The sequence below is a fragment of the Chiroxiphia lanceolata genome, chromosome 8, assembly GCF_009829145.1.
Source record: "Chiroxiphia lanceolata isolate bChiLan1 chromosome 8, bChiLan1.pri, whole genome shotgun sequence".
NCBI lineage: Eukaryota > Metazoa > Chordata > Aves > Passeriformes > Pipridae > Chiroxiphia > Chiroxiphia lanceolata.
In genome coordinates this window covers 21054788-21067836 of record NC_045644.1, presented here as the reverse complement: position 1 = coordinate 21067836, position 13049 = coordinate 21054788, and the positions used below count along the sequence as shown (strand labels likewise).

At 39.1% G+C, this 13049-nt stretch overlaps 1 protein-coding gene across 16 annotated transcripts in view; it reads left to right on the top strand.

The window, feature by feature from the left end:
* The window catches only part of SORBS1 (sorbin and SH3 domain containing 1), a 78051-nt gene that overhangs the window by 30500 nt on the left and 34502 nt on the right, over nucleotides 1–13049 (top strand). For 9 of the 16 annotated variants that reach the window (XM_032694243.1, XM_032694244.1, XM_032694246.1 and 6 more), the window contains 7 exons: nucleotides 1533–1708; nucleotides 2489–2552; nucleotides 3693–3767; nucleotides 4108–4170; nucleotides 8579–8626; nucleotides 8741–8870; nucleotides 10856–10970. In XM_032694243.1, coding sequence (XP_032550134.1) covers nucleotides 1533–1708; nucleotides 2489–2552; nucleotides 3693–3767; nucleotides 4108–4170; nucleotides 8579–8626; nucleotides 8741–8870; nucleotides 10856–10970 — 671 coding nt within the window. The remainder of the gene's footprint in view (nucleotides 1–1532; nucleotides 1709–2488; nucleotides 2553–3692; nucleotides 3768–4107; nucleotides 4171–8578; nucleotides 8627–8740; nucleotides 8871–10855; nucleotides 10971–13049) is intronic. The other 7 variants (XM_032694253.1, XM_032694249.1, XM_032694250.1 and 4 more) reach the window with 1 other exon arrangement.

Genomic DNA, 13049 nt, shown 5'->3' with positions numbered 1-13049 from the left:
AGAAAATAATGACTTTTCTAGACCAGAAGTCACATCAGCAGTGACAATGATAAATAATGGCGAAAAGTTGTGACCTTTCCTAAAGTTTGCATCCTCTCCTCATCTCCATACAAAAACTTGCTTCCTTTTGGTCCCCAAGGTCATGGAAGAATGGTCTCATTTCAGTTGCTCTTTTCATGTGCAATTCCTAGAGGCTGAGTAAAGAGTCCCAAATGTGTCCTACAAAATGGAGAATTCTGTACACCAGGGACATAGAAGACTGCACACACATTCACAGGGAGGGGAAAAAGGATGAAAATGCCAACCAAGGATTTAATAGATGCTTTGCCCCATTTTGAACATTTATAAACATTACTATTTTGCATAAACATATAAATTATTTTGTTTTTATAAATTATAAATTTTTTATAAATTATTATTTTGTTTTTATCTTAAAGAGGAGGAAAATTTAAAGGTTGATGGTAATTTCAAACCAACCTTTTAAATGCAAATCCTTCAGTACTGAATTGCACAGGGCAGAATTGTGTTTGCTCAAGGTACCAACAGATCAATGCATTGCTGTGCATGAGCCTTTCCTCTGATATCTGGCCCTTTCAGATTTCTGCACATTTAATGGCTTTGGGCAGTATGGTGATGTGCATGTGAATAAACATCTCTCTCTCTCTTCAATGCATGCAGTGATGTAAAAATGATAGGATTTGGCAAAGTCTTGATGAGACAAACTGTAAAATTACAGATATTTCCTCTTAAGAAATCCACATAGAAAAAATTCTTGACTGAGCCTAAGAGTTGCTGAGCTGCAGCTCTCCAGGGCGTAGTAGAGCTTCAGAGCAACCTGAAGTCCCTAGGTTCCTTGGCCAGTGGTGGTGCCTGCTGCTACCTCTGAGTGTCAGTTGGACAGCGTCAAGGAATTCCAGTTTGGAAGCAAGTCCAAATTCCAGTTTTGGAAGCAGTCTGAAGCAGTTAGTTATTTCCCTCCATCTTTATGCAGACTCACATGCAATCATATGTCATATGTGTGCATGCATGCACAGAAGTTAATTGGAAACATCATGTACTGACTGTAACAAATGGGATTGTCAGGCAGGTGAGTGCAAGCTGTTAAAAAGTAGTGCCCCACTGCCACATAGGATGCTCCTTTAGATTGAGAACACCAGCAGAATAAAGATGTCCTGGAGACTTATTGCTGGTGCTTTTTGATGAAGAATGAGATTGAAGAGTTGCTAATTAGTCAAAAGGACACAAAACCCAAACTCTTAAACAGTCTTTAAAAATAAAATTTTCCGTTGTTTTATATGACAGCTGAGACTTGTGAAATGTGTGACAGTAACTACCTGAGAGATGCAAGCCTGCTTTTGCTGGCATCAGGCAGTTTCCTGGGAGATTTCCTTCAATCCAGCTTCTAACCACAGTTAGCAGTGACACAGTCTGTCTCATCAACTACTTGCTGGGATTTTTGCCTTAAAAGAGCAGAATATGGTGATGCAGTGAAATGCTGGGATGAGATAAGAATCCCCCATTGTCATTTCCAGATTCAGTGCCAGACAGATTAGTTTCTGATAAAGTTGATTCAGCACTCACACGGGACAGGCTGGTTCAGGAGACAGTGCCAAGTGAGAAGAGGTCAATGGAGGAAAAGAGAAGCACTATCAAGAGCCCTCACCACATGGCTGATACCTCCGTTGATGATATTGGGATTCCACTGAGGGTAAGACAACACTGAGCATGCGGTTGATGCATAAAACTTGGGCTCGATTTTGCCTGCCTTAGGATGAGGGAATTCACTAAAGATGCAGAGATGTAAGGGAAGATAGAATTCTAGTTTCAATGTATTTTATGATGAATGATTCCATTTGCTATCAATGACCTGTTTCAGCTGCCTCAGGGGGAAAGAAAATTAAAAATTAATATTTCTTCTCATAATATTTGAAAATACTGTTTTCTGCTCCTCTCTTTCTTTCACAGCTATCAGCTGAAGGAGAGTTTTGTCTCATTTTAGCCATCTTAAAGGCAGATATCTCTTCTATACAACATTTTTAGGTTCTTTCAGTGTTCAGGGGAAATTATGAAAAAAATTATTAACCTGTTCTTACAACTCTTATGTGGAGTGAATTGAACACTAAATGTTTCTAACTGTCCATTGAATACTTGGGAAATTGGTATGTATAACTAAAATAAGCAAGGTGCCTAATTTTAGATGTCAAATCAGATTAATATGCAGAACCTTCCGCACAATCTGCAGTTCTATAGAGGTTACAACCTGCCTCTGCAAAGTTTGTGCTTTATTAGTAACTTGAGTGAAACCTATAGCTTTGTTACGTATGAGATTGTGTATCTTGAGGGAAATCACTCATATTTCAGAGTATTAATATCATATAGCCTTCACATAGCAGAGCGTAAACCTTTTTCATTTCTGGAATATTTGTAATAACTTTGAAAGGCTGGTAGAAATCATTGTTGTGATGATTTATTTTTATTTTTCCAATAGAATACAGACAGATCAAAGGACTGGTACAAGACGATGTTCAAACAGATCCACAAGCTAAACAGAGGTACTGTAGCACAGATGGTTTTTATTGACTTTAAAAGACTACCTTGATGACATTTTGTTTCATTCATGTGAAAAATTGTACTGGATGTTAAGTAAAAGCATTTTATGTTAACTAGTGTTTGCTCTGCACCACAAAACTCAACTAATGCATTTAAAATCTCTGAAGTCAAAGGTGAGAGAACAGTGAAGTCCAAAGAAAGGTCTGAGTTGTTCTGAAACGTGAACTGTAGTGCCCTCATGAAATCAAGTGTACTATTTGAGACCAGAAAGATGATAATAATTTCATAATTGTAGAAAATAGATCCCTGAACTCCTGTTTTAGCAGACAACCCCATCCCACACACTTTTAAAGGACAGTAGGTTATCCCTGAAACTCCTCTGTGCATAAGAGAAAACTTTTTACACTGTAAAACTTTAGTATCTGCACAACAAAGTGATTTGGAGTTCCCTGAAACTAATGGAGAGGTTCCCATTGATTTTTTTATGAGTTCAGAACCTGGACTCTGCTTTTTCAAAACCTTAAGCTTTTTCCTTTCAAAACCTGGAATTGTGGTGAGAACTTGCAAACTTTGTGGTGGTGCACTTCAGGAGATTCCCACCTTGGGGCACTTCTGTGCCCGACTGCTGATACATTCAGATTTTTCTTCTGTGTGAGAAATGGCTGCGATAGCATTTGCAAACTGAACCCTCTGAACAGCCTGATGTGCAGGCAAATGCAGTTCAGATCTGTGCTTATATAATAAAATGTAGAGCATGCAAAACTGGAGCTGTATTTGGTGCTGCAGGTGCTGTCATGATGAGCTTTATGCATAAGTAAATGCTGTGTTATATTGGATGGAATGAGGAGGAGTTGAACTGTTTCCTAATCCTACTGCTCCTAACAGAGGTTCTTCAGCTCAGCCAGAGCCTGTGCTCAGATGGAGGAGAACGAGTTCAGTTCCCTTGGCTTTCAGGGTCTCTCACAAGGCCCAGACATGCAAGGCAGCAGGGACCAAAGAGGCATTCTAGGTTGTGTCATGCTAGAAGATCAGCATGAGAGGGCCTGTTCTGCAGTCAGCTTGAATGGATTCTTGTCTTGCCCTTCTTCCCCTTTAAATCTGTCCTCTTTGTTCTTTTTTGCAAATCATGTTCCTCTCCTTAGACACTCCTGAAGAAAACCCTTATTGCCCTACCTACATATTTCCTGAACTTCCTGAAATCCAGCAAAAAACTGAAGGTACCAGAAGTTTAGTCAGAGTATCTGTTGTCTTGTGCTTTGAGTTAACTGTACTATAGCACCCTAATAGTAACTAGATTCAGGTTCTAGCTTTCTGTTACCCATGTGTTACATTACACTGGCTGGAAATTCAGTTATGCCCAGTATATCTTCTTACGTGCTGCATAAAATAACTAAATCTTTGCTAATCCATTAATCTTTTTTTAAAGTATGATGCCATCTACCCTAGTGTTATTAAAGTAGGCAATAAAATCATATAGTGTTAGGAAACTGGGGGATGAAGCAGAACCTCCACTTCATTGTGGATAGTCTCAAAATCCACTGCTTTTCTCTGCTGCAGAAGACAATCCTTATTCTCCTACATACCAGTTTCCTGCGTCTACTCCTAGTCCTATCTCTGAAGGTAATCATAAAGGTCCATGTATATTTTTCTGCACAAATGCTGCCTTATCCATTTATTTTCTTCCCCGAGTTTTTTCTAGTTGCTGAGCGTTGTGCTGCCTCATAATGATTTGCTGCACTCTAAGCGATGCCTTGACTGTATGATGCCCTTTTGGCTTTGCAGTGCTCCTCTGGCTTTGTAACTGGTATTTGACTAATGCTACAGACTTGGGTTTGCTTGGTTTTATGCGCTTATCAGTTGTGCGTGCGGTGATTATTTAACATGTCTAGATTGCTGACTTACATATAAAGATGTTTAACTGAGATTTCTCTCCCCCTCCTTTCAGATCAGTAAATTTCGCTAACTATTTGCTTCTGGTTTTTAATATTAACAGTGTTAGGGCCAGATCCAGAATGTCACTGAAGCCTATTGGTAAAAAGGCTGCTTGCTTCGGTGGCTTTTGGATCGGTCCCTCAGTATAGTCTTTTAAAATAAACATAACTTGGTAACATAGGTTCAGGGCTGGCCTTAGGTGCACTTGGCATATCTAGGCAAGGACAGAGTTTGAAGGTCTCATCAGCACATCTCGCAGTTTGAAATAACACTGTCTTTATCTCTTCATGTGCTCAGCAGATTCCTTTTAACTTCATATTCAAATCAGAATCCTTTGCAGTCATATTTCAGGGATGAGGAAATAGCATCTGCTGCAGTGTTAATCATGTAACTGTGCAAAATACTTATATATGAGAAACAATGGAATCTGCTGCACACATTGGGCATACAAACATTTCCTGATTGGGAAAGTTGTTGGTGACAGCCTTGTTGACTTGGTACTTTGGTGACACTTTAGATCCTGCAACATAGGAACTTGCCTTCTTAGCCTGTGCCTCAAGCCAACCCTGGTGAGACTGTTAATTAACCATTTCATTCAGTGTTCATATGAAACATCTGGTGGGGATTGTGTAAGAAGAAAGCATATTATATGAGCTGAGATGCTCAAAGAAGACAAGGAGATGTAAGGTGCATTGCACTTTAAAATGAACCTGGACAAAGTGTAATACAGGTATCTAAGATACATGATAATTTCTTGGTGAAACCTATTAGGTAAAGAATCCTGTCTTGCAAATCATAATGCAGTGTAAGTTATTTTCTATTAGCAGAATGTTATGTGTGTATGGATGAAAGAGAAACAGTTTCAGTTATTAATGGATAAAGGAGTTTTACAGAGAAAATGTCCTTGTTCATAATGAGGTTTGAAAATTTATTTTACTCACCTGAACTAACATAGTTTGCAAAACCTGCTATGATAATATATTAAGAGTCTGATTTCCCATAAATGTCTCCTGTGCACTTACAAATGTGCATATGAAAGTTTTATTTGCTGTTTAGGTAGTTGAAACTGTATTGGACCTAACACTATTTTTTATTCGCAATACATTGAGAAACATTTCTCTAATATTTGCTTGGATTCTTTCCTTGGTAAGGAATATTTGATGATGTAGATGAGTTGGAGTGTGGGCGGGAGCCTCAATTTCATACAGTTAGAGTCAGATTGGATTGATGCATAGGATCTCCTAGAAATATCAAGATTTGGGCTCTCCTCTAAAATATATTTAGTCTCTAGAAACCCAACCCTGCAGATTCTCTAAGTTCTGCAAGGGAACAGCCTCTTCTCTTCAAAGGAATCAGATTTTTGAAATGACAAACTGTTGATACCCTGCTCCATTAAGGAGGGTCCCACAGATAGAATGAAGCTTTGAGAGACAGGAGATGTTGTTTTAATGCTTAATTCTGATTTACTTTTTAATGTTATCAAGTCATTCCAGATTTCTGTGTTTCAGTATTTCTTGCTGTCAAAAGGAAAGAAATGTAAACATTCTTCTTGATAAGATACTCAGAGACAAAACATACCTGTTCTCCTTATTATTGTAGATATTAGAATAATAAAAATTGGAAAATAGCAATTATATGAAGTGAATTTTTTATTGTTTTTTTTTTTGAATGATGAGCTATAATAAATATTGATATTTCTCTTTAAGTAAGTAAATCAAATTATTTTTACTGATCACCAGCACTAAGTAAGATTATTAGAGGTGAATGAATGGTTGTGAAGATAGTTTTAGACATTTGTTCATCTGTATTGGTAGGGACTGAGAGTTTTGTGATTTACCAAGTATTTTGCTATCTGAATAAAACAAACTTATATATAAGAATACCAGTCTATTTTGTCAACAATTCAGTATAATATAAATATTTGGTTTCTGTCATTAAGGTTTAAACAGGAATTGGCCAGAAAATTGACCTTTTCTATTTTTTAAGCCTGAAGGTTATGATAAGCACACCAGAGTCAATAACCATCTTTTTGGAACTTAAACCTTCTGGTTAATTCACCAAGAGAACTAAAGAAGAGAGGCTAAAGTTAAGACTTCCCCGAGCCTCCCTGAAAGGCCTGATTAAGGCTTGAGTGCAATTTCAGGTCAGCTGTATTAGCCAGATTGTTTTTCTAGCAGATGAGATTGGCTTTAGTGGCTGATTGATATTCTCCTTGATATAAAATTTGGAAATTGTTTCAATCTGTTGATTGGCAGCACTAAATTCACATAACACTTTCTTAGAATGTTCTTTTATCTACCTCATTCTACCATCATCGATTTTTTTTTTTTGGTCTTTTTATCTCTGTCACATTAGTGGTTTCTTCACAGGGATATTACTAATACTTTTGCTCACAGCTCTCTTTACAGACACAGAATCACAGAATATTCTGAGTTGGAAGGGATTCACAAGTAATATTTTGTCCAACTCTAATCCCTGCACAGTACAGCCCAGTAATCACACCGTGTGCCTGAGAGCATTGAACTCTGTCAGGCTTGGTGCTGGGACCACTGCCCTGGGGAGCCTGTTCCAGTGCCCAGCCACCCTCTGGGTGAAGAACCTTTCTGTAGTATCCAACCTAAACCTCCCCTGACACAACTTCAGGCCATTCCCTTGGGTTATGTCACTGGTCACCAGAGTGAAGAGATCAGTGCCTGCCTTTCCACCTTCCTCTTGTGAGGAAGCAATAGACTGCGATGAGGTCTCCCCTCAGGTATGGTCTTCTCCAGGCTGGATAAGCCAAGTGACCTCAGCCACTCCTCATAAGGCTTCTCCTCAAGGCCCTTTACCATCTTTGTTGCCTTCCTTTGGATATTCTCTTAATTGCTTAATGTCTTTGTTATATTGTGGTGCCCAAAACTGCACACAGTACTCAAGGTGAGGCTACACCAGTGAGAGTAGAGTAGTCCTTGCATTGTACTTTCATGCATTTTGCCTTCAAAGTCCTGTACATGTCTCTCATACACACATCCCTGCAAGTTTTAATCCTCATCTGCAGAGAAAGGGACCTATGGGTCCAGTTTTCAGGACTGATCGCAACTCCCCCGCTACTACCTGCAATTCACAGAGGATTCATTCCAAAGCCTGTTTAAGATGGTGGAAGGATACCACTAGGTTTTTTATCAAGTCAAAGTCTTCTCTGACCATCATCTGTAGAGTAGAAGGTGGTGATGCTGCCACCCTCCCTTCTTTTTGGACACATCTGCATTGTGCACTACAGTACCATGTTATCTTTGAATAAGGCATTGTGTGGTTCCATGGCCCAAGGTAGCAGTTGTGTCCTGGAAAGGACACTGCTGTGTTGATGCAGTGCAGCACTGTCACTGTCAAAGAGAGAAGGTTGTTCAGCTTGGGGGCCAGACCACACCACTCTGTTACACTGATGTCATTCCTAGCTCTTTTAGAGCTGTGTTAATATCTCTATGCATGTTCTATACCTCTTTGCTATTATAAGCTCTTCAGAAAAAGAACTGTCACTTGGCCCAGGTTTATGTGTGTGTCTTGTGCCAGAAACATCATCTGTGCCTAGAAGATCATCTGAGTCAGTGACTGTGCTTCAACTTGGTGTGCAAGTTAATACAAGAAAGGTGTCCCAGCAATTATCATATATAATTTGGAGCAGGAATCCTCAACTCTATTCCTGTGTCTAGCACCTACTGAGTTATTTTAATCATATACTGTGGCTTTTAGATCCTCTATTTATCTTTCAGCTTTCAATAAAGTGGATCTCATTTTAGCTTCTAATAAAGTGTACAACCCATGATGTACAGGAGTTTTGTGATAGAAAGAGATTGTTTAGATTCTAAAGTGCTTAGAGAGCCTGGAGAAAAGTATTAGTGTAAGTAGTATGTTAATATTTATATCTAATCTAGGAATTATATTTAAATGCAATTTAAACCTCATTGGGATTTTATTTTTTAGGATCCTCTCCCCGTGGTAAGTATTGGGCATATCACTCAAATTATGGTGAATGTATTAGTAGGGAAAATTAAAGGGTCTTTGGTGCTTCTTCTTTGGGGCTTTTTCAGCTCACGTGCAAAATGCTTTTGTCTTTCAGATGAAGATTCTGATTCATACTCTCCTCGTTATTCCTATTCCGAGGACAGTAAGTAATTCACATGTCTTGTTTAATCTGTCAAACAGAAAGGGCATGTAAGGTATGTATTTATTTGCCTCCTATCCAATTCACCAATATTCCTATTTTTGACTTACCATGCAGGCAGAACCCAGCTTTCAGTTCCCCGGTCCAAGAGTGAGATGGACAATATCGATTCAGAGATGGTTGTAAAGAGATCTGCCACTTTGCCACTGCCAAACCGTACTTCATCACTGAAATCAAGCCCAGAAAGGTGACCTGAACTGAGATACATATGGATACATACTAGAATAATATCTGAAAGTTGTGAATGGGAAGGGGACAAAAGTGGAAGCTTTAGGCCCACTACTGCAGTTAAACTTCTTTGGGAAATTGTATATACAGTTTTTACCCTGAGTCTTCTACTAGGCAGCAGTGAATGCCTTCATTGTCATAGCCCAGTCCTGCATTCTGTCTGTCTTTTTTATCAGACATCACACAGTTTGTTGCATAGTCTCCTGCCTGGATGAGGAGTGTTTCCTTGGGTGTCATGCCTGTACAGTGCCTACCTCATAGGTGCAGTGGAAACTCTTGGCTCAGTGTGATACTATAAAGTCACTTCAGAATATAAGCACGTAGACATAATTGCAGAGAAGCAAAATTTGGATTTACATTGAACCTTGATAAAAACTTTGTTACATTTTTCACCTTTGAGAGGTTCCACTCACATGAACTTTACTGGAAGTAGGTTCTAGTTAGCAGTGTCATTTATGATCTTTCAGGATGATTTTTTTGCTTTGTTTATTACCATGTGTTTTATACCTTTCTGTAACAGTAATGAATGCACTTACCAAATGAAGGGAAAGCAGAATGAGCAATGAATATTTTATGTCCTGTTGAATTTTCCCAGCTCTTGAACTGTGCCTTACTCTTTCATGAACTTCCACAGGCTCTTAATGTTTTTCACTTGCTACCTTGCTGCAAATGAGCAATGCTGTAATTTGAGATTGCTAATTTAGTGAACACCTCAGGTCACCAGATCAGGAGACAAAATTTACTGATAGAACATGTCTTCCTGACACAGGAATTCAAGGCATAGTGTCTGTCCTCTGAGAAAACTCTTGCAAGTGAAAGGATTACAATAATTAGTGCTTCCTATTATCTAGTGGCAAATAAGTATTTCAGTAGGGAGAATTTTTTCTGGGGTTGGAATCTTAAGCAATCAAGTTATTCTGGATAGCAAAAATCAACCTTGTTGAAATTAGTACAGTGTTTGTAAGCCAGTCATTTTGGCTGTCATCTTGCCTTACTTTAGAAAGAAAAAAAATTAAATTGGTTGTCTCTGTCTCTCATCAGCCAGTGGAGAGAGTTTGGGCTCTGAAGCTCAGTGGTTTGTTCCTGTCCTAACCAGATCAGTAGGGTAAGGGAGAGGAAATGTGGAGCAGTGGTTTTAGTTAGATGCCTCCCTTTTGTTTGGTGAATTATAGGTAAGATGAATCCACATACACATTGCCCATCAAAGAGAACATGTCAGGAGCAAAATCAAAATTAGTTTACCATCTTAAATGGCCTGATTTCTGGGGTTTTGTGGGGGCATTTGTTTTTCTGCATGAGGTGTTTGAGTATATTAATTTTCAGAGCAACTGGACATTGTAAGATATGGACCCTGAATGCTTTGTAACTATTGTTGTCTGAACTATGCCAGTGTAGACACTGCACAAAATTTTAGTGGTTTGGGTAGTCAGTGGACTGTTCTTAGTCATCTTTAGATATGCCAGTCTGAGAGAATTCATTCATGTCCCTAGAAGAGACTTCCTCTTGGACTCCAGAGTGCTCCCAGAATCCAGAGCAGTGGTAGTCAGGTAATCAGTAATGTGGCTAAAATGAACAAGTTTATCAAAAGAGATTTAATCTAAGTTCTGCTCTGTTCATATTTTTGAGCTTAGTTGAAGCCCATCATTAAGCTATTTCCGATGAGGAAAGATTTGGAAATCTGAAAGTTTATTGAAAGTACTTGGAATAACCCCCCTCTGCTCCAATGATTTCAGCAGCTGAGCTGTATCAAACTCTGCTTGCCATAGATAAAAAAATATATGTCCAGAGCCCTATCTGAACTGTTCCTCTTGCAACAGACTCCTTTTCAAGATTAAAAATGTGCCCTGATTAAACCATAATTAATGGAGAAAAGTGTCTGTCAAAATGAAGTGTTTGTCTCCATAGAAACCACAGAATTTTGGGTTAATTGATCTTTTTTCTCAGGACGGACTGGGAACCTCCAGACAAGAAGGTGGACACCAGAAAATATCGTGCAGAACCCAGGAGCATTTATGACTATCAACCAGGAAAGTCCTCCGTTCTGAACAATGAAAAGATGGTAATGTTTGATTTATCCTAGTTTGTGGCTTTACCCTGTGATTATGAAATACTCTCCAAATGCTTGTCTGGTTCTGTTCGGATGGGATTCCTTATGCTTACATTGCAGTGCTTGTGTGATAGATTCTGAAAACTGTTCTGCATAACTTCCTAACATTTTTGTTCTCTATAGAGCGAAATCCAGGGGGATTGAGAGGTTTCTTTCCTTTTGGACGTGTTGTTTTCCGTGTTAAGTATGGATCACTAACCCTAGTTTTTAATCCGTGTTTGACACTGTGACCTGTTCAGCAGCTGTTTTGCCAGCTGTACTTTTTCTAGGGCACAGCATTAGTTGATGCAGGAAGGTTGAAGGCATTATGCAACAAAGCAGGCAGATTCAGTTTCTTTGTTCCTCTGATGCTTTAAACACTGATCTAGTTTTTAGAATGCTTGTAACGTGCCTCAGTGGATGCCTCTGAGGTGCATTAGGACATGGCCATCTCCCCTGGGGTGCTTTCTTCATCAGTTGGATCTCACCACTTCTGTGGCAGGGGTGGCAGGATTGAAAGGGAGCTAGCTCCCCAACTATGCCAGAAGGTAACCTAGAGTATTAAGCAAGCTGTTACCAATTTGAGTATGAAATTAGTAAGCAATGCTGTGAATTGTGACAGCTAGGGAACATAAAAAAGTCTTTCCTGAAGCCTTGGCTGAGAATAATTGACAAAGAACAGGGCAGAGAGGTAATGCTAACCTCATCAGCCAATCCTGTGTAAATCACCACAGGTCATTTAAGATGTCCATCAGTGGTGCAAGTGTGACATTGTAAGTGCTGGAAAATACCGAATGATGTTAGTAGTGTATAGCAAGTTAGGTACATAAAGATATAGTTCTATATAGGCATTAATTTGAAGGATTCAATTAGAAGTGCTAATTGCATGTGAGATTCAAAATGTAAACTGGGCTTTGTGCCTTACCAGCTCAGGCACTGATCTATGCATGAAGTAAGTAAAGGAATGCTCCTGGAAAACCTGCCAAGGATTTTACATAAGAATGAATAGCAATTTAAATCAATAGAAATGTAAGAATCAAATCTAATCTGGGACCTGACGTTTCTCCTTAGTATTTTGGTGGGTTTTCTTTTTTCCTTCCAAGTGCAATCGAGGTCCATCACTTTTTGAAGATCCTGCAACCAACTTCTTTTCACACCTGTGTCCCTTCATTGACTTCAACAAAGTTGCTCCTTATGGGAGCACGATCCTAGTGCCTATTGAAATGGGTGGTGGATGACTCCCTCTTGATACTATTGGGCATTGCCTCAGCCCATTAGAGAAGTGCCAGTGAGGAGTGGTTTGAACATGGTATGACAACTCCATTCCTGCAGTCCATCCTGGAACAAGATTTCTGCTGACTTAAGCGGCAGTTTTGTCTCACGGTAAACAGACAAGATTAAAACTTGTGGCAAAAGGCCGGCTTCATCTGTGTACTTAAGCATTTGCAAAAGGTCTGTCATCACCAGTGGCACTGTTTACATGTTCAGACTTCATCAGACACTTAATTGAACTGTGGAGTCAGAGTCTATAAGCCACAAGCAGGACCATCATCAGCATAATTGAGAAAAGTTGTATGTACAGAGCTCGTCAAAACCAAGATGAATGTGATAGCTGTGTTACTTCCAATGTTTTTTTTATGAGCATTAATTTAAAGCTGTAGATCACAGCAGAAAGAAGGTCTTCACAGTCTCCATCAGTCTCATTAAATATAACAGTAGTGGTTAGTGACTAGATCTTTCAAGAAGGGTGCAGGAGATTTGTGGATATCTCCTAGTAATCTCCTAGCTGTGATTATCAGAATCCCAACCCAAAAACTATTTCAGATCAACGAAGAGCCTCCTGTTGACATCAGTGCACTTTGTTTTAATGTAAAGGCAGTTATATAAGAAGATGAGTGCTTTTAGTTGGAGTGCAGTAAATAAAAAATGGAGGCATTGATTCTATTCTGCCTTTAAGAAATAGCCAAATGATTCTCCAGGCCATCAGGCATCAAACATGATGTAACTATTTATCTTACAGATTGAAGCATTGCCTCTCATTCAGCAGCAATC